Below are 23137 nucleotides of genomic sequence, written 5' to 3' on the forward strand. Positions count from 1 at the left end.
GCCTGCACGCACCAGCCCAAGAGGCAGCTCTGCCTTTGGTGCTGTCGCCTCCCCAAGCTGGCATTGGGGCACCGAGCTGCACACCAGCTGCTCCCTGCCCTGCACCTGAGCGCGCCTCAAGCACAGATAGCGGACAGGGTCTGCGGAGAGGCTGACTGTAGCTTTTGCCGCCTACGGTACAGCCACTGCTCTGAGGTGGGAATTTTCTCCCCGCCTGCAACGTCCCCTGGTGCAGCACCAGGCTGGCTCTCTTCTTGCTGCGGCAATCAGGCAGTGCTGCTGGGGTTGAAGGCTGCAGGGAGATTACAAGCTGGGCACAGCCCCCACCGGCCCGGGGCCAGTGCCTGCAGCTCTCCCTTGCCCTCTGCTGCAGCCCAACTGGGAGCGCCCTGTGCATACTGGGTGGGGTAGGGCCCTGGCGAGGACTCCAGCAGCTGGGATGCAGCTCAGCCCCAACACCTCTCTGTTACTGCTCAGACAAACCACTCGTCTGGGTCCCTTCCAGCCTCAGCGACACGGAGCCAGAGAGGGCCGGGTGGGGCTGAGTGCCCAGAGCAGGAGAATTCCCCTGTCCTCGCCCCCCCCCACCCCTGCCACTGTGCTCCCAGTTATGGGTCAGTGGCACCACCCAGTGGCCAGCTAGGTTAGCTGCAAGGGCCCTGCTAGGGCTGGGAAGAGGCTTCATGCCCTGCTTGGGTGCCACACAGCTGGGGGCTCACCCTGCCACAACGGGGAGCCAGTCGTGTCTCCCCCCATCCATTGCCTCTGCTCAGGGCACGATGGGCTTGGAGGCCCAGGGTTCACCTTCTCCTCACTGGGGTCCAGGACATGGCCAAACGAGTCACATTCACAGGTGTGCACCAGCTTGTGGGTCTCCCTGGCCTCCTCACTGTTGCTGTCACACTCGGCCTCCTGCTGTGCTTGCGTGTCACAGCCCGGGCTCTGCCCCAGGGCTGCAGGAGCTGTGCTAAGCCCCGCCTGCTCAGCAGCTCTCGGGGGGGTGCCTCCCCACCAACACTGCCACACTGAGCACCTCACCAGGCAAGACAGCGAGGAGAGACCCCAAAGGCCTGACCCGGCCTGGCCAGCCCACACTGCTGGGGTCTGTGCAGCGTTACCCCTGGCCTGCTTCGTGATGCATGTAATGGCCAGGAGAGAGCCAGGTGCCCAGCTGATGAGTAGAGCGGCTGCAGCCAGCAGCCTGTGACTACTGGTGCTGCACATCTGCACAGGCCTTGGAGGACAAACGGCGTCTGCCCTGGCCCCTGCGCCCCTCCCTGCTCTGCTGCAGGCACAGCAGTTCCCCCACCGGCTCCAATGCGCTCCAGCATCAGCCGCCAGAACTGTGATCACAAAACGACTGTCACCTGGGGTGGCCCAGCCCACCGTCCCACGGGGGGGGTCCATGTCGGGACAGGGGAGCGGGTCTGGGACGGCCTGTACCACCGTCCCAAGGGGGGGGGGCATGTCAGGACAGGGGAGCGGGTCTGGGGCAGCCTGTACCACCGTCCCACGGGGGGAACACAGGTTGCAGTAGGTAGGAGCGGCCTGTACCACACTCTCCCCTGGAGGCAGGTGGGAAATATGACACAGGAAGTAGCAAGTGGTGGCTTCTACCACTAACCCTTCTGCGAGGGCCTGTTACGACAGGGAGATGACGTGTGCTGGCGTGCTGGGGGGAGTTCCTGTCGTGACAGCGGACGTGGTGCGAGCCGGATCAGACCACTGCACCTGGGGCAGGGATGTGCCCGTCGTGACAGTGCCGTGCAGAGGGTGAGAACCAGCTCATACCACCCGTCCGGGGGGAGAGCTGTACAGACAGATGGGTTGTCCCAGCTCATACCACCGCCCCCGGTGGTGGGGGGGGCTGGCACGTCACGTGTCATTGACAGCCATTGGACCAAACCTCCCCCCAGGAGACGCGAGACGTAAAAGGCCCACGACAGCGCCAATTGGGTGAACCGCATACTGTCAATCACTGCAGCGGACCAATCGAAGCACAAAACTCTACACGAGCCCGCCCCCCCTCCGTTACTTGGGTGAGGAGCTCGGAATGGGCAGTCTCCGGCTTCCTGACGTCACTAATATCTGCATATCAGTCCCCGCCCCCTCGGAACGCGAGCGACGTCAGTGGGGCTCTGCAATCGCCGGGGCCGCGCGCGCGCTGCTGCTGCATTTGGTGCAAGAGGAGCCCGGGGAGCGCGATCCGGAGGTGAGCGCGCGCCCCCCGGCCCCGCGTGCAGGGCGGTGACCTTGATTTGACTCGGGGGGCTGGTGGCTGCGGGGGGCTGGTAGCAGAGCAAAGCTGCGTGTGCACAAATCCCTCTGGGCGATGCGTGCACACGGACCTGCTCGCTGGGGGGGCAGGATCAGACTTCTGCCTCCATTTCCCTCTCTGCCCGGCTGGGGGGTGCACACCAGCTCCCCCCCACCGCGCTGCGCGATTGCGAGGTGCCTGGGTCTCCCGCCCCTCCGGAGCAGGCTGCAGCCATGCCCGTGCCATGCCGGACTCCGTCTCCGCTGGCAAAGTGGGGCCCGGGGAGGGCCAGGGGCCAGTTCTCTCTCCTTTCCCCTGAGCGGTGCCCGGTCAGCAGCCTGGTCTGGGGCTCCAAGAATAGCAGCCGTGCTCTGCGTGAAGCCTCTTCTGCCGGTGCTGGGGGGGCGGGGCGCTAACAGGCCATCTGGAGAGAGGCCTTTAAATAAAATAAAGCTGCGCTGGCGAGGGGTGGCTTGATATGAATGATTGATGGCAGGGTGGGGACTCGGGGCTGGATGCTACAGGCATCCAAATAGCTTGAATTCACCTGCATCCACTCAACCCCTCCCCCCAGTCCCAGATAGTCCTTCATTAACGCAGCCAACAGAGCATCACTTGGTTGGTGCCCCCCCGCCCCCCCAGACGCACAATGCCATGGAGTATAAGGTTACCGCCTTGCTCTGGCTTGGAAGGGTGGTGTCACTAACTTCCCAGGTGCCGCCTGCTGCTGCTGCTTTTAAAATAGCAGAATGGATGGGGGTGGTGTCCACGTGATGGTTTGCCTCGGCCTCTGCGCTGTGCACACCAGTGAATGGGGCGGCCTGCCTGCAGCCAGGGATGTTTGGTGGCTGTAGCAAGGAATGAAATTTCCAGAAGAATGCCGCTGGGGAAGTGGAGAACAGGGCAGCTGATGGGGCAGATGCTCCTGTTGCAGACTCACTATGATCCCTTTCAGCCCCACTAGCTCGCCCTTCTGCCTTACGGAACGAAAGGGATTCTCTCACCATCCCTGTCTGCTGCCTCCCTAAAAAAGCATTGGCTAATGAAGGACACTCAGAGGCCTGGTCCATTGTTCGCCTCTTCTTCACTGCATAGCGTGGCCTGCCCAGGCCAGTAGAGTTCTCAGGCTTTCCCAACCCAAATCTGCCTCCCCTTTAGCCTGGCTCATTAGCCCAGGTTACCCTGGTCTGTTATTTTACGCCAGGGCACTGTGGCATTATGGAGTATCTTGCCACAGACTAATGAAAAACAGAAGGTGTTGTCTCGCCCGCTTCTCAGCCAGGAGTGAGCTCCATGGCATGTTCTGGGCTGCCATGTCCAGAGGTGTCTCAGAGGGATAGCCACATTAGTCTGTACCTGTGAAACCAGCCAGGAGTCCTTTAGCCTTGTAGAGACTAAGAGATTTATTTAGGCATGAGCTTTCGTGGGTAACACCCACTTCATCAGAAGAACTGGAGTGGAAATACAAAGGCAGGTAGATAGAAAATTACTACAAAAGTAAGAAGTCACCCTCCATTGTAAATGAGGGTGATCAGTCCGGGTGATTGTGGCCAGCTGGTGGGGAGTTGTGAATGTCCATCGAGGGGAAGTTGCGTCTGCAGAGTGACTTGATGTACTTGACTTAAATCCTGGTACTCCGCATGGAGCACAGGTCATCTGCAAGGCTCCACTCCTTCACTCTGTCTCAGGACAAAACTTCTAGCTGGCCCCAGGAGTACCCCAGCTGTTGTCCTTCAGTCTCAGTAGCTCTTCTGCACGTTGTCTGAGGGCTTCCTCTTTCGCGGTTTCCTTGCGGGCTCCATAGGAGAGCTTGATGGACTGTGCTGGATGATGGTTTTAAAGGGGCTGGCTTAGGGTTAACGACCCTATCTGTAAAAACCATAGTTAGAGTGAATAAGCATCTTAATTGTAACAGAGAGGTGGCCCTGTTAGGCTGCACTCCAACAAAATAAACCTGCAGAAATGCAGCACTTTAAAGACTAACGAAATGATTTATTGGGTTATGAGCTTTCGTGGGACAGACCCACTTCTCCAGATCAATTTCATTTCCAGTATTGGTTAACACTCTGCAGCAGCGACTTCCCCTAGATGGACAGCAGGGCTTGTGGGGAACCTCCCTCCCTTTCTCAGCAGGGACAGCTCCTTGCTGGGATCTCCGTGGGCCTGGGACAGGAGGTGTGTGTTCCTTTGCATATTGTTTAACACCAATGCTCAGAGACAGTATACAATAAAGCTTCCTGTAGGTACCGAGTGCTGTAATTAAAAAGCATCGGAGGAGCTAGCTCTCTAAGTGGCTGGCTTAATGTAGCAATAAAATGTTTCTGTAAATATGAACTTGGTCCCCAAGGGCCAAATGACTAGTATTAGTTGAGACCCATTATTTGAGGTAAATTGCACAGTGTTGAAATGGGTAAGTGACAAACTGGATTGCATCGTTCCCATTGGATTGCTGGCAGATTAGCAGTATAAACAGGATTTATTCATACAGAGCTTGGTGGAAACAACATGTTCTGAGGTTTCCTTCTGTTTCCATTTAGAAAAATTGCCTTGTGGTGTTTCCCCCCCCCCCATTTGAATTTTGCAGCTTATTAGGAAATGGCTTCCATTCAGTCCCCCAGCAAAGCTTTCTGACAGTATGCGGTGCATAACCATAACTGCCCCGTCCAGTGAGTCTGACTGGTGCTGGGAGAGGTAGGGCCTACCAGATTCAGGGTGCATGTTGATCTCTTTCAGGGTCATAGAATCTTTAAAGTGGTCAGTGTCATGATGTGAGGTATTTAAATCTGAAATTTCACAGTGTGGTGATTGTCAGGCTCCTGACCCAAAAGGGGTTGTGTGGGGGACACCAGGTTATTGTAGGGGGGCTGTGGTATTGCTACCCTTAGCCCCGCACATCAGCTGGCAGCAGCACTGCCTTCGGAGCTGGGCAGCTGGAGAGCCGTGACTTGAGGCCAGGAATCCAGCTCTGAAGGCAGAGCTACCGCCAGCAGCTGCACAGAGTTAAGGACGACCTGGGTATGGTATTGCCACCTGGACTTCTGTGCTGTTGCTGCTGCTCACAGGGCACTGTTACAGAGCTGGGCACCCAGCCAGTATTACAGCCCCCGCTCTCCAGGTGCCCAGCTCTGATGGCAGCACAGAAGGGTGGTAATACTGTGGCCCTCTTAAAATAACCTTGTGGTACCCCCTGCTACTCCCTTTTGGGCCCCTCCATTTGGGAAACACTGGGGTGTGTTTCACCCCCCACCCCCCCAAAAAATATCTATCTAGCATAAGGCAGGGATGAGCAAACCTTTTATGTTGGGCTCCACTCTGTGCCTACAGGAAAACCCTTTCGGCACGTGTAAGAGAATGAGTCTGAAAAGTGCTCTGAATCAGTGTAGAGCTGTGAATGAACACACAAAGATCAGGAACAGCTTGCGATGTGTATAACGAGATGGGTTAGCCTGAGACCCAGCAGCCAATTGTGCTGTGCCCCCCTTATGAAATTTCGTGCCCCCCCAGCTTGTGCACCCCCCCAGGGTAAAAGTGCACAAAAGGCTGCATTTCAGGAGGGGACACCAGATCTCGTGGTCCATGACGCATTTTGCAGGGCTGTGAATTTGATGGGCCCTATTTATAAGCTCAGCTGATAATGGGAATCAGCAAGTGACCCTGTAATTCTGGGTGAAACTTTGCACTAAAAGCTGAAGTTACTCAGCCTTTCTCCCCATGCATCTTATGTGCACAGTATCGTGTGCTCTGCCTGAGGCCCAGTTGTCATGGAGAGGCTGCCATGTTAGTCTGTGTCTTCACAAAACAGCCCAGCAGTCCTGCGGCACCTTAAAGACTAACACGTTAACGTATTCAGTGCTGAGCTCTCGTGGGACAGGCCCACGTCCCCAGAACTGGAGGCAGCGCTGTACAGTAATACCTCGAAGTTGTGCGATTTTGAGTTGTGCTTATCGCGTTCACTCAAAACCCTGCTTCCCCTGGCCCTGGCTCAGCCCCCGCCCGGCTCCAGCTCAACACCCCGTAGGGCTGCGTGGCCCCAGCTCAACTCCACCCTCTGGGCAGCCCCAACCCGCTGCCAGGCTTAACCCTCCCCAGCTGCCCCTCCCCACCCCAGGACTTACCTTTCAAAAGGAGCTCCAGGTGCTCCTGCTGCTTCCCTGGCTGCAGAACGTGTGTTCTGCTGGGGGGGAAACGCCACCCTCGACGTGCGGGAAATCGGGTTACTATACTGGAAACGGTGGGTCTGCCCACGAGAGCTCATCACCTAACAAATTCTTCTGGTAGTCTGTAAAGTGCTGCAGGGCTGCTGGTTTGTTTTGACCAAGGGGGGTGAGACTGTGACAAAGGTACAGCAGCATCTCAGGAAATGGGATGAGACTCGGAACAGGTCCCTGCCCAGCAGTGAATGTGGCTGGGTTGGAAGGTCACATTTCCTGATGCTTGTTTTTCCCTCTCTGAGGAACAGTATGTTGTGGGTGACCTTTAAAAGAGAGGAAGAGGCGGCTCATCCAGCTTGTTTGCTTCCCTTGGCAGCAAAGGAGGAAAATCTGTGCCCCACTCGCAGGCCAAACCTGACGTACTTAAATCTGGACGCTCCAGCCTCAGCGGTGTGCGTTCCGGCACCAGGTGGCTGAGCCCTAGAGCCGTAGGGTGGGAAGGGGTGTCGCGAGATTGCGAGTCCTGTCCCCTCACTCCTGGCAACGCTGAGTATCAAGGCCTCTCCTGATGGGTGAGGGTAAATCTAATCTCTTTGCTTTACAAACAAGGCTGGGAAACTGCCACCGGGGACTTGAAACTATTTGCCAGGGGCCAGCCTGGAGCATGGGAGCCTGCAGGGCATCTCCCTGGTGCTCCTGGGCTCTGGGCCCTTCCCGCATGCTCCCCCCGACCATGCCAGGCTCCTTCTCAGGCCTGTGTGGCAGGGAGAAGGATCTGCCCTTCTGGAGAACCTCCTGCAGGGAGAGGAGGTTTGCACCTCTGCCTCTTCCCGCAGCCCCGGTGTCCTGTGCCCTCCCTATGGCAGGCGGCTGGAGCATCCGGCTGGAACACCACACAGCTTGAGTGTCCCTCTGGTGCTGAGACTAAATGCTAGAAACTGACCCTGCTTGTCTGAATTTCATGCTGCTGAGAAGAGCCCTCCCCCGCCATCTGTGGATTCAGGGCCATGCTCCTGCCTCTGTTGGCATTCTGCCCTGAACTGGAAAGTTCGGGGGTCGCCCACCCCCAAGAGCTACTGAGAGTCACACAGGGGTCAAGCGCAGGCCCCTAATGAGCTTTCGGCATCACCTCAGGCCTGCTAAGCCTTCTTGCAGGATCTCCCCCAAGCTCCCAGCAGCAGGGAGTGACACCTCCTAGCCCAGGGGTCTGCAATCCGAGTAGCGAGCAAAGCCGTTTTTTCAAACTGTTACCAATAAGCACTTGAGGAGCCGCGGTGCAGGCGTGTGTGACGAGATGGCCCTGAAGAAGAGACGCCGACCCGCGTGTTGTCAGCCCTCTCTTAAGTACCGCGCACCGTGATTCTTGCTGCTTGGAAGGTTTGTTACTTTCACCCCCGGGCTGGAGCACAAAGGAGGACAAGGAACACGCTGCACCGGGGGACAGGCTCTTAAGCAGGAAGGAGCAATGTTCACATCAACCCTCCAATCACCCGTTCCCAGGCTCCATCCCCCTTGGCCCAGAAACCCGCCCCACATCTCCAGGCATAGCCCTTCTCAGCCCCCAAACCTGCCCCCATCCCCAGCATTAACCTGCCTCAGCAAACAAGCTCCTCCAGCTGCACGCGCTCCCGCTGCCTGTCCTGTCCCGCCAGCGCTGAAATAATGGAACTCAGTGTAATTGGTCCAGGTCCCGGTCCCTCCCGCTGGACTTTCAGCCACTTAAACTGAGTTCCCTTGTTCCCGCGGGGGCAGGGCTGGGAGCCCCAAGCGGAGCCAGCGGCGGCAGTGCTTGGAGCTGCAGATGACTCCCTAAAGAGCCGCTGGTTGCCAGCTCCATCCACGGTCCTTCCAGCCTTGGAATGTACTGCCAGCGTCTGGTGTCCTCCTCCCCGTCGAGCACTGGCCCCAGGGCTTCCCCAGAGCAGGTCGTCCAGCGAAACAGCCGTTCTTGGTCAGCCCTGCTCTGTCCCACCCTCCCCAGACCTCCAGGGGCCCCACGTGCATGCATGCAGGTGTGGGGTGTACCGGGGCCTTGAGGTGGGCAGCAGGCCCAGGCGATAATTACTTCCACTGCAGTAATCTGCAGTCTGCTCTCACCCTGCCCCCAGGGGCTGATAACACCATCTTCCAAGCTTCCCAGTGATAGGCACCAGTTCTTAATCGCGTCTAATTGCACACGGGATCTCTGCTCCTCCTCAGCCTTGCAGGACTGTTCTCTCTGCGCGGCTGTTCTGCTGTGCAGGTTGCAGTGGTTCCTCTCAGCCATCGCCAGGTTGGGCGCAGCTGTGCTGAGCGCTGTGAAAACACACGAGCCCTGGAGAGACGACTCGAGCTTTGCAGGAACGAGAGCGAGGCCACGTCCCTGCTCATGGGAGGGGACAGCCGTGCAGCTGTGGTGCATAGCCCCAATAGTGCGGCTCAGCGGTGGGCTGCCCGCAGGCTGCACCGGGCCCACTGGGATTGTGTGCGTGCACAGCCCATGAGTCGTCTTGCCTACCGTTGCCCACGGTTGCAGATTCTGCTGTTCCCCACCCACTCAGGGTTGTTCCTGCGGGTATTGCTAACGTGCCACACGCGTGTGAAGGGCAGGTGCGTGACGCGAGGTGCACGCTGATTGCACTCAGTGCTGAGCGTGAGAGCCAGGCGCTCCCTGTGCGCAGCAGAATTGGCAAAACCACCCTCTTGTTTGTGACACTCCAGTGAGATGCAGGAGGGCCCCCACACAGCCATTCACTGGTGTAGCTGCAGCCCACAGTTCCGGATGGGTTCTCGCTGTCCGTGCAGGAGCCCTGTGTTCTCGAGGGACAGTAGCTCCGTCACCCAGCAGAACTCTCCCCCGGCCTGGCCGTGTCTACGCCAGGGGTCAGCTCTGCAGAAAATCCCCTTCCCTGAGCCCTGGCAAGCTCCATGTGAAGTGTCAGCCAGGCCAGAGGGCACAGCAGGTGGAGGTGCGATGGCCGTGTGCACTGACATACCCCTGCCAGCAGTTCTCCTCATACAGAGTCCTCGGATCTGTTTGTGGGTTCTGCTAGGGCAAGTGTTTGCTGGGCCCGACTGTCCTGCTGCCGGCCTGGGAAGTGGCAGAGCACGGACCTGCCCTGGGCCCCAGGAGCTCTGTTCTGGGCTGTGCAGATGTCCTGGGTCAACACCCTGGGAGGCATTGCCAGGCTTGCACAGCCTTGTGGGCCAGCGGTTCTCCAGTGCGGGATGGGGCCCTGAGTGGGTCACAACCTTGTTTTTATGGGGTTGTCAGGCCTGGGTGCTAGGCTGGCCGAGGCCCCGGGGCCCTGGTGTGCACCTCACCACCTGGCTGCAGTCTGACTTCCACCACCGAGGCTCAGGCTTCACCTCCTGCGGGGGCAGCGGGACACAGGTTACAGGCCCTGGGGCGGTTTGGCCTCCCACCCAGGATAGGCCTGTTTAGTCTGTAGTGTCACAAATGACAAGCAGCGCTGTACACCTGGCAGACTAACATGCTTCACTCTTGGGTAATCAGCTTTTGTGGGTCTGGCCCCCGAAAGGGCATTAGCGGATGGGTACGCTGGGTGGGCTTCGAGGCCAGCTTGCGCCTGTGGCCTGGTGATGTTTCCTGCCTCTGGATGGGTCCCTTTCTGGGGTGTCTGACATTTGGTCTGCGCCCTTGGCGAGGTTGCAGACTGAGCGGGTGGCTGGGGGATCTGGCCATGACGACGCCAAGATCTCCTGGAGTGGGAGCTGCTAACTTATCCCCGTTGGTTTGTCCACACAGCTGGGATTCTCTTTCCCGGGGTGGGTTACAGGGCTTGAATTTCACTTGCTGCCATTTTGTGGCCCAGTCCTGTGAGCTCCCGTGGTAACCCTTCGTCATCAGCTTTGGACTTAACCAACCTGAGTGTGTCCGTCATGGCCGATGTGGACAGCTGGCTGGTGCTCGCCTTGGCAGATCCCTTGCGACTGCGTTGCACAGGGTTGGTCCCTGGGGCCCTGCAGCTCCAGAGGTGTTGCACTGTTAGAGGCTCCTGGGATCCTGGTTTTGGTTGATGCACATGCTGGGGAACTCCAGGCCTGAGGAGTTTGGGGCAAGGACCTGAGTGTTGTGTGCCAAAGCTGGCTGGGCCCTCAGCCAAGGAGTCTAGGCTAGAGTTTGCCTGGGTGAGTCCCTCCCGACAGGGTGGGCAGGGTGTGCGGCTTGGTCCCTGCAGTGGGGGAAGGAGGAGACACAGGCTGGGATCAGAGGCTGGCACCTTTCCACACACATCATCCGTGCTCAGTGCCAAGGACCCAGTGTTCTCCCCTCGCAGATGCCACTTGCTCTGGCCCCAGCAGCTGCTCAGGCCCTGAACATCCATCACTTGCCAGCAAAAGGCTGTGAAAACCTCCTCCTGAGCCTGGATCCTGGCAGCCCTGCCGGCTCCCTGCCCTTCGCACTGGTGCAGGGCTGCTGCCACGCCTGGCACAGGCTGGTCCCGACTGCCCAGCCCCCCAAGGCCCACCCTGAGCAGGCCATGGCTCCCAGACTGCCCTCCTGCCCTCAGCAGGTGGGGATGACTCCAGCTGCTCAGGGCATTGTGCCTGCTCTGTGGATACTCACAGGACAGCCGTTGTTGGGACTGCCCCAGCTGGGACCTCTCATCAGCCCAGTGAGCAGGTGCCAGTGTCACTGGTAAGGATGGGGAGCAGCAGTGAGCGAACCACAGGCTTGGGGGGCTAGCCCCGATCTGCCCTCCCTTCCCCTTGGGATCCTGCCTCTCCCACCCTCTTCCCCTGCTGAAGTCCAGAGCCCCCCTCCACAGCTGCTCACCTTCCTAACCTGTGGCGCGTGGTCCCCCGAGCCTCCCTCACCCCTGCCCGCTGGCTGGGGCCAAGGAGGAAAGGACAGGTAGGAGGCGGCCTTCCCCACTTTCTCCTACTTGTCGCCCCTGAGTGGGAGCCGTCCCCAGGGGGCTGTGGCCAAGTCAGAGGTGACGGCAGCACAGCAGTGCGCAGGGCCCCCCGTCAGCACACACTGTGTGGGACGGTCTGGGAGAGCAGCGTCCTGCTGGGGGCTGGGGCAGCATGGCCAAGCAGTGATAGGGGAGAGCATCCTCCTGGGGTGATCTGTTGAGGGAAGGGCTGGGGCCTGGCATGTGAGTGGAGAGAAGCCAGGTGCCTAGCAGGGCTGTCCGGTGGCTCTATAGGGCTGGCTGGAGATGGAACAGTCGGGACACGTAACTCAGCACAGGAAAACGAGGGCTGCGCACAAGCAGCGTGAGCACAAGCAGTGTCTCACAAGCGTTTTCTACACCCGGGCTCAGCCCGCTTTGCACACGGTTTGTTTCAGACGCAGAACAGGGCTTACTACAGCAATCCGCGTGTTCCAGTAGTGTCCTCGCTGGGCAGGGCCCAGGCTGAGGTGGGTCTCTGGGTCGTAGTAAAACAGCCTGGTGGTGGAGCGCGGTGCGGGGCTGGGTGCACGTAGCTCTGGATTTCATTCCCAGCTCTCTGGCAGCTCAGCCTCTGCGAGAAACTTTGTGCCTCGGGTCCCGGTTGCTGGACGCTGCCATGCTCCATGAATGACAGTGGATGCCACCCTCGGGGGACCTGCCTGGCTCCCCAGAGCTGGGTGTGTCTGTGCCCTTTCTGGTTCTTTGCACTGCCCTGCTCATGTTCCCGCACCCCGAGGGCGGACAGGGCGCGAGGCTGTGTGGCCACTCCAGAGACGGGGGCGGTGTTGCTCTGAGTCCGAGCAGGAATCAGCCACGCTGGGGATTCCCTGGGGCCGAACGTGCTTCAGTCCCCCAGGCAGCGTGTGCCTCACTAGCCCTGCTGAACCCTGTGCTTCCCTTTGCAGATGGCTTCTGCTACCGACTCCCGCTATGGCCAGAAGGAATCCTCGGACCAGAACTTCGACTACATGTTCAAGATCCTGATAATCGGGAACAGCAGCGTGGGAAAGACCTCATTCCTGTTCCGCTACGCCGACGACTCCTTCACGCCCGCCTTCGTCAGCACCGTTGGCATTGACTTCAAAGTCAAAACCATCTACCGGAACGACAAGCGCATCAAGCTGCAGATCTGGGTAGGGCCCTGGTCTCTGTGGACATGCTGCAGGGCGCAGGGGAGTGGCTCCAGCTCAGATCTGCACTGAGACCTCCCTGGCCCAGCTGTCCCCCCTGGAGTTCTGTTTGGCCTGCACCACTCCCCTGCAGCATAGATCTTCCCCCTGCCCTGGGCGTGGCTGCTGCGTGCTGGCACCTTCTCACCAGGCCTTTGCTGAGCAGGCTGGAGTGGGCACCATGGGATTGGTGCTGCCTGCAGGAGAGGTGACCAGAGAAGTAACTCCAGCTGTATTCTCCAGCTGGCTGGCAGACCCCTCTCACCTGGGCAATGAATGCTCAGTGCCCCAGGACACAGGTCCTGAGCTAACCATGGCCACCAAACAAGCTGCCAGCCCCGTGGCTGAGGGTTGGTGTGCTGGGTGCTGGGGCAGGACCAGCAGTGCTGAGGGGTGGCTTGGGCTGATGGCTGTGGCCGTGCTGCCTCCTGGTGCCAGAACGCTCCTGGCTCAGGCTGTGCAAAGGCCTCTCCCAGCCCCTCCTGGCTTGCTTTGCATGCGGGCGCACGCGCGCCCTTGTAAACGACGGTGGCTGGAGGCACCGGGCCCGGGGGCAGTTCCTCCCTGCTGCCGTTGGTGGGCTTGCCAGTCTCCTGCCTAGACTGAGACTTCGCAAGTTCGCCCCAAAAATCTTCACCTCTGTCTGCTGGAAACCCAGCCCCGGGGAGAAGCCGGTCTGGTTAGCACACTGCTGCACTCCTTGCCCCAGGGCACGGGCCCGCCGTGGGGAGCTGGCAGCCCTCCGCCCTGGGAGAGCCCTGGGAAGGGATGGCAAGTTAGGTGGTAGCACAGTGGTCAGCTGGCTGCCTGGGCCGCATGGCTAGAGCAGGGACTGACCCAGGAGTCCCAGGTTATGTTCCCAGCCTCCTGATGTGGCTTCTCTGCCTCAGTTTCCCCCACCCCCAACCAGGGCGGGTGTGGTCTGAATTTCTCGGAGCTGCCCGCGGGTATGGCGTTGCCGTGCCACTGCCCTCGGCACTCAGACAGCAGGGGTGGGGTTCTCCTCTGTGCTGCAGGCCCACATGGATGGCTCCAGAGTGCAGGGCTGGACAGTCACAGCAAATCAGCAGAGCTGTGGTGAGGGGGTGGGGGGTGGCAAATCAGGGCAGAGAAGCTCCCCACACCTTTACCCGATTAGCACCACCAGTGGGAGCTCTGGACCAGGCTTTGCTTGGAGGCAGAAACACACAAGTGGGGTCCCTCTGGCCCCTTGGGCTGGGAGTAGGGTTTGTCCCCCCTCCAAGGAAGGGGGTGGGGCTGAAGCCACACTGTAAGGTGGCCCCAGCCTCTGCTTGCCTCCTCCGCACAGATCCCAAGAGCAGGGTCTGGGGAGGGGTCCCTCCAGTTTTTCATATCCGTGGGCCCCATCTCCTCGCCTGCTCTGGGTGTGGCTCAGGAGACCGTGCCAGGGATTTGGCCACATGTTGGATTTTCCTTCTTTAAATGGTGCAGGCTTGTTCTGGTGCCTCCCGCCATGCGGTGCCGGATCTCTTCCCACTGTGTGGATCCCTGCCCGGGCGGGTTCCCATGGCCACCCTGCCCTGCACCCTGGCAGCACAGCATGTGCGGTGGAGCATGTCTCCGAGGGCCCCCAGAATCACTCAGCAGATCCACTCCCGAGTGACCCTGCTCTGGTCTCCCCAGGACACAGCAGGCCAGGAGCGGTACAGGACCATCACCACAGCCTACTACCGGGGGGCCATGGGCTTCATCCTGATGTACGACATCACCAATGAGGAGTCCTTCAATGCCGTGCAGGACTGGTGAGTGGTGAGACCCCGAGCTTTGGGCCGTGCCGGTGGAGTGGGGGTGTCCTGTCGCCAGGGGGAGCTGTGCTGAGCATCTTCTAACTGCTGGGACCCGGCAGCCAGGCCCCTGGTGCCCCTCCTGCATCACATGCCTGCCTCGGCGGGGGCCTAACTGCGCATCTGCCCCACGCCCGCCCCGGCTCCGCACGCCCTGCATGGGACGGCTCTGAGGCCAGCATGCTCTCCTGGCTGCCCCCCACCCCTTCCTCCTCCGAGAGCTGCCACCGGACGCTGGGTGCTGCTGCCGGCTGTCTCTGCACCCCTCCTCTACCACCCCCTGCCATCTGACATGGGCATTTCCTCCAGTGGGGTGGTCCCACCTCTGTGGGTGGGGCCAGGTGCTGACCTGGCCTGCAGTGCCTCCAGCTCACGGCACCCACAGACAAACCTCACTCGGCTGCCTCTGGGCCTGGGAGCTTCTCCCTCCCCTGCATTGCTGGGCTTGGTGGTGCTTTCGCTGCTACAGTGCAGCCAGCCTGGTCCCTCCTGCCCCATGCAGGGCGGTCTGGGGCCTAGGCTGCTGTCCTGCCAAACTCACATGCCTGTGTGGGCTGTGGCTGCACCGGGGCCAAAGTGGGTGCAGAAATTCTGGGCCAGGAGCCTCCTGCCCAGCCCAGGACTGTGAGATCAGTTCAGAGCCCGCTGGAGCGGCCTCCAAGGCTGTCTCCAGGGTCCAGGCCAGAACGTGGCCATTAGCACAGGGCCTGACTGGCTGTTTGGGCCACCGGCTTCCCCCATTGCAAGAACCCAAACTTCCCCGAGCGTGTTCAGAGGGGATCCTGCTGGCCTGGTGTGGCTCCCACTTGCCCAGGCTCTGCTTTCGGCCCCAGGTCGCTGGGGATCTCAGAAATTCACCCCAGGCTCTGCCCTCCCCCCTCACCTGAGCCCAACCAGCTGTCTCCTGGGAGCCCTCCATGTGGGCACACAGCTTGCTCAGTCATCCTCCTCTTCCTGGCCACGAACTCAGCTGAGCCTGGCAAGCCCCTCCCATGCCTCTCGCGAGCTAGCGGCAGGCTGGCAGGCTCTGGCTTTTGGTGCAGGGGTGCAGAGCGCTCCTCGGGGGGGCTGGTCCCAGATGGGCAGTGACCAAAATCCTTTCCCACCCACTGGCACTCGGTGTCCAGGTGCAGAGAGCAGCTGGCGCATGTTCAGCATGCTCGTGGGCAGCTGCCCCAGGCAGGCTCTGCAGAGACGCTGGAGCCGTGAACCTCCCTGCCGGCTATGGGAGACGACGGGGGGGCCACGGTTTGGGGCAGGAGGGAAGTGCAGCCAGCCCTGCTGCTGCCTTTGCTGAACCAGCCTCACCTCGGGCGTGGGAAGTGAACCGTTCCATTGCCGTGTTTCCCAGCTCAGCCCTTCCTCTAGTACCCCCGCCACCCCGGCCCCTTGCTGCTGGGCCCTGCAGGAAGTTCTTTCGTCCTGTGCAAGCTGCCTCGTTAGGTCTCTCCCTGCTCTGCTGGTGTCTGCACACTCTGGTGGCTCTGGGGGGCGGGGGGGGTCTTTGCCTAGCTCTGGTGTGGCCCCCCCCAGCTTCCATGGCCGGGAGTCAGTGGGGCAAAGGTGGAGCAGCTTTGCTGAGGGGCTGGGATGGGCAGGTCTCTAGCAGCTGGCCCTGAGAACCAGGCTGCAGTCGCCAGCTGGGATGTGGGGCTCTTGGGCTCAGCACTGTGGTGCCCAACTGATTTAGGGGCCTAAATTGCATTGACTGTCTGAGATTTTTGGCTCCCAAGTGCCTAAATCTCTTTTGAAAAGGCTCCTGTTTTAAGCACGGCATTGCACTCTCAGCACTGCACTGCCTCTGCCCATGGCCCTGCTGTCTTCATACCGTGGTTGTTTGTCCCCCTGCTGTGGCTTTAAGGTCCACCCAGATCAAGACCTACTCCTGGGATAACGCACAGGTGCTGCTGGTGGGCAACAAGTGCGACATGGAGGACGAGCGGGTGGTGGCGTCGGAGAGAGGGCGCCAGCTGGCTGAGCACCTGGGTGAGTCCAGGCCGGCGCGTTCTGGTGGCTGATCCTCAGGCCCTTGCAGGACTCAGGCTTTGTCAGCAAGGCCCAGGCATGGCCTGGCTGGCAGTGCTGTGTGCGGCTCTGCACAGTGCCAGGTCACAGCACCGTGGGCAGGACCTGGGCATGGGAAGGCTCTGTGGCCAGTCGAGCAGCTGCATTGTTGCCCCAAAGGACTGTGCTGAGATGTACCGGTGCCCTGCGGATCTGGGAAGTGTCTTTCAAGGGCCTGCCCAGGGCGCTGTGCTGTGCTCGGAGCTGTAAGCCCAGGAGGAGACAGCTGTGTTTCTTTCCTGTAATTTAACTGACTGGATGCACTTGCTGTGATTCCATCGTCAAGTAAGAGCAGTGGCTGCTCAACTAACCCAAGCGGCAATTGCCCAGCGTTTTTGAGAGCTGCTCCTGTGAGTGTCTGTTGTAACCTCCTAGGATAACCCTGCGTTTTGCTGCTGTCGTGGTTGGACAAGCAGGCGGCCTGGGTGGGTTTATGAGCCCAACCCCAGCTGGAGTGCAGGGCTAATTTAATGGGTTTATAACTAACCCCCTTTCCCTGCACAGCGCCCATTACAGTAGAACCGCCCAGGGGAGCTGTAAAAACCCTTCACAAATTGAGACTTTCCGGGTTTGTTGGGTGCATGGCAAGACCAGCTACGGCCCCCAGGAGTCTGCCAGGCTCGGATCTGCCCTGCCCCATGGCTCTGCTGACTGGGAGGGACCAGAGAAATTTACCATAAGCAGCTTGTATCAGGACAGTGGTTTCTGGTCTTCCCCCTTACCTTTGTGGGCTCAGTCACGGCCCAGCTGGCTAGTTCCTGGCTCTGGAAGGCAGAGCCCAGCAGGTGGGACGCCGCTCCTGGCTGTACAGAAAAGGCTCAGCTTGGTTCTAACCTGTGGCAGGATGCCAGCTCTTGCACCGGAGATCTTCCCTTCCGCTGGCTGACCAAGTTAGCATGAACTGGCAGCTCCCAGGCCTTTCAGGAGAGCCAGCCGGACCTTGCTGGTCCCATCTTGATGACACAGGTTCCCCTGTTGTGGCCGCCTGTTCTCCACAGCCGTTTGGGGCCCATGGAAGTATAATTACCAGGAACTGTGTCATTTCTAGAGGCTCCAATTATCCCAGCTGAAAAACCCTCTTGGGTGTAGCTGACTGGCCCTGCAGGGGCTCCAGTACTGAGCTGAGAGCCCCTGCCTGGCCCTGAGACCCACCCACCCATCAGTCTCACTCTCGCATCTCCCTTGGGCCAGGATTTGAGTTCTTCGAAGCCAGCGCCAAGGACAACATCAATGTCAAGCAAACATTCGAGCGCCTCGTCGACATCATCTGCGAGAAGATGTCCGAGTCCCTGGACACGGCGGACCCAGCAGTGACCGGCGCGAAGCAGGGGCCCCAGCTGACTGACCAGCAAGCACCTCCCCACCAGGACTGTGCCTGTTAGAGACTGCAGGGCATCACCCCCTGCCCACTTGAACCATGTCACCCCTCCGAGTAACCAGCACCCTCGTTTCACATTGCTGTGCTCCCATGGGAACACCCATCACTAGGTGGCCCAGAGCCAACACCTGGCAGGGTCTGAAAGGGCTCAGACAACCCTCTCAGAACCTGGTGGGTCCACGGGTGTTCTCGCCCCCACCCCTTTGCCCCTTGTTCCTCTCCCAGGAGGGTAAGAAACACTGTCTTGTTTGCATTTAACTGTCTCCTGGTTGTGCCCTTGACTTGTAGTTAGCTGGGATGGCTGGCACGTGGCGTTAACTGCAGCAGCAGCGTGCGCTAACCCACTACTCAGTGTGTTCATTAGCTTCCTTCCTTCCCTCCTTCCTTCCTTCCCAGCTGGAGGCCTGCTGCTGCAGGGGAGGAGCTCTGCTCAGGGGCCAGCAGCACAAAGGGCTGGAGGTGGCTTGGTGTAGCATCTGCTGATGCTTCTGAAAAGCAGCCCTGTCCCTGGAGGCAGGGACCCACTCCCTTGGTTGTAGTGTAGCTCAGTCAGCGCTAGGGGGAGGCAGATTTTAACCCCGACAATTCAGTCACGTATGGAAAAGGACGTTGGGATCCTGAGGCGGCATCAGTGCAGGTGGCTCCCTTCTTCAGTGAGGTTTGTTCCAGTCCTGTCCTTGAACCACCCCGAGCTTGTGCTCCCAGCTAGCAGAAAGGTGCTAAGCCCACCTGGCGCACTGGCTGGTGAACTGCTTGACTGTCCTTCCTCTGCTGCTCTGCTCTCCCCGCTCCCAGGGATGGTAGTTCCTGACTCTTGTTTATTGTATAAATAGATGCTCCTGCTGTCTTCCTCCGTGTACATAAAAAGGACCTTCCTGTAAATAGCTGTAGCGAGTGGCCCTGCCGTGACGTGCTGTGCTTGTGCAGAGGTATTTATTTTATCAGTGTGGTATTTAACCGGCTTGTGAATATCACTTTTAAATCTATTATTTAAAAATCCGCCTGAGCAAGGGAGGAGACGGCGCTATACCAAACTCGCCCCTGCCCCAGGGAGCCTCCTGCTGCAGGGAAAACCAGGCAGGTTTGGCTCAAGCAAAGGACCTGACCTGGGCTGTGGTGGGGGTGGAGGGTGACACCCCACCTGCCCAGAGAGTTGCACTGGCAGCTGGCTGGGGTTAGTTTGCTACAGGTCTCATTGCTCCCTGTCTGTTACTGTTATGTGCTTCTTGTGGAGACTGTGAAGCCATAGATAGAATTCTATCAATGACCAATCCTGGCACATTGCTCCCCTCTATTTATTTTTCTTGGAAAAGGCTCTTTATTTTACAGAGACCAATATACACACACACCCCCTAACCTCCTATTTTTGTGATGTTTACTTATATGGGAAAAAAAATCTCTGCTGTACTGTACAAATGTCAAAAGTGTCAAAGTTTCCTAACGATCACTGTACTGGAGAGCTGTTGTGAAGAAATAAAGCACTGCTGATCACAAGCCGTCAGGCTCTTTTTCAGCAGCCAAGCCTGGGGACAGGTGCAGTGGGCAGCTTGCCACCAGCTCAAAACAGAAGCAAGAGCTATCCTAGAGTAGAGATGCACCTGCCCTGGAGTATACTAGCTCTGCTGGGCCTGCCAGTGCCTGCTGTGCTCTGACTCTGGGCGGAAGGGACCACACCCCTTCCTTTGCAGTTTGCCTTGACCCTCTTACAGTCAAAATGGACTCTGTACAGAGCTGGGTCAGGCGGTGCTGGGGGCGGGGGAGCTGAGCGAGCCCTGTGTGAGCATGCAGCCTGTGGAGGCCATTTACCACGTTAATGCAGAGTGAGATCAGTGTTTGCAGCCACTGAGGCTGGCTGCGAGCAAGTCTGAACATCTGGGTTCTTCATTCGCACTCTGGTAGCTCCTGTTTGAAGCGAGCAGCCCCCTTTCTCCTGGGGTGGGCACTGACTTACCCCGCCCCCAGCCACCCTTCCTGTTTCAAGAAGCAAGCACCATCATTAATCTCCTCTAATTTTTTTAAGTGACATTTAGGAATGTCTCCATTTCAAGCAAAATACAGCGTTCAGACCCAGCAAGAACACAGTAAGTCATGGGATTATCTCAAGGACCTTGGCTCACTGAGAGAGGCCTGTTGCCTTGGGGTCAGGTACGTACAGGGATGTCAGTTGTACTAGGCAGCCTGGGGACACATGTCTGCACTTTGAAAAGTCAGTGGGTTTGCAGCTAGCCACTGAAATCCTGACTCAGAGATTCCACCCCCCACTGTGATTTCCTGCCACGCTTCTCAGGATGGACCATTCACAGGATTTGTCTCCAGGAAAAATGTGCTCCCTTGATTGATCTGTTTTCTCAGGGCCGTGTGGGAGCCAGCCAGGCTCTTTCCTCTCCCCACCCCAACCAGGAACATGCCTTTGCTCATACACTTGATTGGCATCTCCCATGAACAGACTGCAACAGCTTGTCAGCCCCCAGCTTTCACCCCAGTGCGGTGGGGCTCAGGGTTCCTCTTCAGCTCAGCCTCTGCACAGAGCAACAGCTGGGGCTTCAGGCACAGAAGACGACATTGACTAAGCCTGATTCATTACCCAGTTTGGGAGCAGCAAAGGCACCTGGCATTGGCCACTGCTGGCAGACAGGACCGTGGGCTCTGGGGACCTTTGGTCTGACCCAGTCTGGTTGTTCCTATGGCTGTGCAATACGGACCCGGTGTTTGAGATAGGACAGGTACGTGTCCCAGCCCAATGTCACCACATTCACGTAGATCACCCGATACTTGGGAGGCAGGAACAAGAAATTCATCAACTGAGCTGCTGGCCAGATGCACCAGTCGGCCTGGAAATGCAAAGCAGGTATGAAGTAAAGGGTTTGCGGGGGAGCTCTGGAGGGTAGGGGGTGCTCCGGGGGGTTGCTGGGAGCAGCCTTACCTTGTAAAACTCCCAGAACTTTTCTCTCAGCTCGTCCCAGCTTTCCTGCAGCCTCTGCCCCTCCAGCGCCCCCATCCCTGGGTAAGACACAAGGGGCTGCTGTGAGTAAGCAGCCCTGGCTCCCGCTAGCAGGCATTTTTGTGCCTGCCCCCAGTGGTCATCTTGGAAGCTGCAGCAGGCCTGGGAGTTTGCCGGCCAGGTTTTCCCAGCAGAAGGGAGCTGGGTAAGGATGACACTGGCTCTGCTTTCAACAGGGCAGCCGCTTACCTGGGCTTGCCCAGAGCTCTGTGTTTTACAGGACAGACTATGCCTCTGCAGGCTCCGTTCTTGTCAGCTTTTGGGGGCAGCACCCTGGCTGGAGGAGTCATTGCAAGTGCAGCCACTTCATGTGCATGCTGGAATGGAGTCAGACCCTGCACCCCTGCCCTGGGAGAGGACACACAACCTCCTGCTGCCCAGACACTGGCAGGGGGGAGGAAAGGGGGAGAGGCACTAGGGCTAAGGAGCTGGCCAGTCCACCTGCATCCAGCAACAGGCCTGCTTGGTGCAGAAAGGCATCAATGCTCCCTTACTGAACAGTGCTGGGAAGGCTGCTCAGCTGACCTGTCTATTAGAAATCTTACACAATAAAGCCGTAGTAAATGTTTTACCAAGAAAATACCAGATTCCCAAGACCGGAGATGCTACGAGCTGGTCAATGAAGACTTTCTTCAGGACAATTTTAATTCCTTTTAATCCACTTGTGGGAAATGCTCGGTCGAGCCAGAGATACCAGTAATGCATCAAGGGTCCCATGCTGCAGCCAATCACAAACATGCGAGCTGCAACCAAATGCCACCTGATTAATGCACGCAAGGGCCCCAACACAATGGCATCATTCATTATTGACGTAGCTCTGTAAGCAGATCTGTCCCTTTACCAACCCCCAGAAGAGAACGTGCCCTGCTTCAGACAAGGCCCCTGGCACAGAGAGCTCAGCCTAGAATATTCCAAATGCTGTTGTGACATCCTGCGAAAAAGGGCACTGAAGCAGAGTGGTTAAAACAGCAGCTGTTCCCCAAAAGTCACATGCTGCTGGGAAGCTTCTCCCCATCAGGTAAGGGCCAAATTACAGCTTCCACAGTTCATGCACTGGAGGAGGGTTTATCTGGCTAATGATCAGAGCACTGGGCAGAGCTGGATACTGTCTCCTGCTGACATCTCAGAGGTGCTGGACAATTTACCACATTCCCTCTGGGCCTCTCTCCCCCATTTTCTCTGACTGTCTGGTTGTGATGGGGTGCCTTGGGAACAGTAGCTGCCCACTCCTCATGCATTACAACTGCTGGCTGTCAAACAAGCCCACAGCACACACACCTGTGCGGCACAGCTCCCTCTTCTTGGCTGGATCCTTCCTCATCTCCCATGTTTGCTGCAGGGTGTCTCCAGTTGCCAGCAGAGCCCCACAGCTCACGGTATTTGTAACCAGCAGGAACCGGCCTCTGAAAAAGGGTTTCCAGTAGCCTGCGAAGCCGCTGCATATCTGTCTGCCCCGGGCAAGCATCCTGTCCTCAGCCTTCTGCTGCAGCCACCAGGTTGCTCCTCCCCGCACACCAGGCGCACCTGAGCCAAAGAAAACCAAACTGGCTGGGTGCCAAGATGCAGGTCCCCAGACTAGCACTGGACTGCTCAGCCAGCTACACCCCCCCCCCCCCCCAACTGATACCCCCCCCCCCCATACCTGCACCAAGCTGCAGCTGTAATGGGGGGGGTGTCCTGACACCTGTATAGTCCCCGTCCCCCCCACAGTCCCACATGTACCCCCCCAGCCCCAGACTTACCCGCCCTCCCCCCCCCCCCAGCCCTACATCTATCCGCGGGGCCCCCCTCCCTCCCTCCCTCCAGCCCCACACGTAGCCGCCCAGCCCTCCACCAGGGCAGCAGCCCGCAGGGCCACTCCCGCCCTACAGCCCGAGAAGTGCCGCCCCCACCGGCGGATGCCGTGGCACCCTGGGCAGGAGCCGTGCGGCGAAGGGCGCCGGCGGAGGGGGAGGGGGCACAGCCCGGGGGGGGGGGGGGGGGGGGGGGGGGGGGTCCCGCACCCCGCAGCGCTGTCCCCGGCACCGACCTCTGACCCCCCGAGCCGGGACGGGCCCGCGCCCCAGATCGGCTCCGCGCGGCCCCTTCGCGCCGGCCTCGGAACGCCCCGCCCACGTGGGGAGCCGGCCGGGCCGTCACGTGACGGAGGTGCGCCTTCCGCTTCCGGGAGCTGAGCCGAGGCGGAAGTGCCCCGCCTCCGCCGCCCTCAGAGACCCGCCCCCGCCGCTCAGATGCCCCGCCCCCCAGCACCGCCCCCGCTCAGCTGCCCCCGCCCCCAGCACCGCCTCCTCCCTGGTTTGGTGACTCCCCCGTCCAAGGGCCCCGCGCCTGCGCAGCAGCTTCACCTCCCGTCACACTCAGTCTGTGCTGCGCCCACGCGCGGCTGGGCGCTGGTCCCAGGCAGCTGC

At 59.3% G+C, this 23137-nt stretch overlaps 2 protein-coding genes across 2 annotated transcripts; one reads left to right on the forward strand and one right to left on the reverse strand.

Annotated features, from left to right (window-relative positions):
* The first annotated feature begins 2117 nt into the window (after positions 1-2117).
* RAB3A (RAB3A, member RAS oncogene family) lies at positions 2118-19222 on the forward strand. The gene is made up of 5 exons (XM_074978210.1): positions 2118-2212; positions 12218-12445; positions 14126-14244; positions 16148-16272; positions 17542-19222. Exons 2-5 carry the CDS (start codon positions 12218-12220, stop codon positions 17730-17732), a joined length of 663 nt encoding a protein of 220 aa, XP_074834311.1. The 5' UTR covers positions 2118-2212; the 3' UTR covers positions 17733-19222.
* Positions 19223-19697: 475 nt separating this feature from the next.
* MPV17L2 (MPV17 mitochondrial inner membrane protein like 2) lies at positions 19698-22850 on the reverse strand. The gene is made up of 5 exons (XM_074978215.1): positions 22759-22850; positions 22008-22253; positions 21302-21472; positions 20652-20728; positions 19698-20559 (listed from the first exon to the last, which is right to left on the reverse strand). The coding sequence occupies exons 2-5, from the start codon at positions 22192-22194 to the stop codon at positions 20410-20412; spliced, it is 585 nt and encodes a 194-aa protein (XP_074834316.1). The 5' UTR covers positions 22195-22253; positions 22759-22850; the 3' UTR covers positions 19698-20409.
* Between the last annotated feature and the right edge of the window lie 287 nt (positions 22851-23137).

Source organism: Carettochelys insculpta, chromosome 27 (assembly GCF_033958435.1).
Source record: "Carettochelys insculpta isolate YL-2023 chromosome 27, ASM3395843v1, whole genome shotgun sequence".
In the NCBI taxonomy this organism is placed as follows: Eukaryota; Metazoa; Chordata; order Testudines; family Carettochelyidae; genus Carettochelys; species Carettochelys insculpta.

Excerpts from the sequence above, each read along its gene's own strand:
- RAB3A (XM_074978210.1), top strand. The coding sequence starts at position 12,218 with ATGGCTTCTGCTACCGACTCCCGCTATGGCCAGAAGGAATCCTCGGAC. Across the intron at positions 14,245-16,147 it reads TTCAATGCCGTGCAGGACTG|GTCCACCCAGATCAAGACCT; the intron begins GTGAGTGGTGAG and ends TGTGGCTTTAAG. Across the intron at positions 16,273-17,541 it reads CCAGCTGGCTGAGCACCTGG|GATTTGAGTTCTTCGAAGCC; the intron begins GTGAGTCCAGGC and ends CCCTTGGGCCAG.
- MPV17L2 (XM_074978215.1), bottom strand. The coding sequence starts at position 22,194 with ATGCTTGCCCGGGGCAGACAGATATGCAGCGGCTTCGCAGGCTACTGG. Across the intron at positions 21,473-22,007 it reads GAGGGAGCTGTGCCGCACAG|CTCGCATGTTTGTGATTGGC; the intron begins GTGTGTGTGCTG and ends ATTTGGTTGCAG. Across the intron at positions 20,560-20,651 it reads AGTTCTGGGAGTTTTACAAG|GCCGACTGGTGCATCTGGCC; the intron begins GTAAGGCTGCTC and ends TTGCATTTCCAG.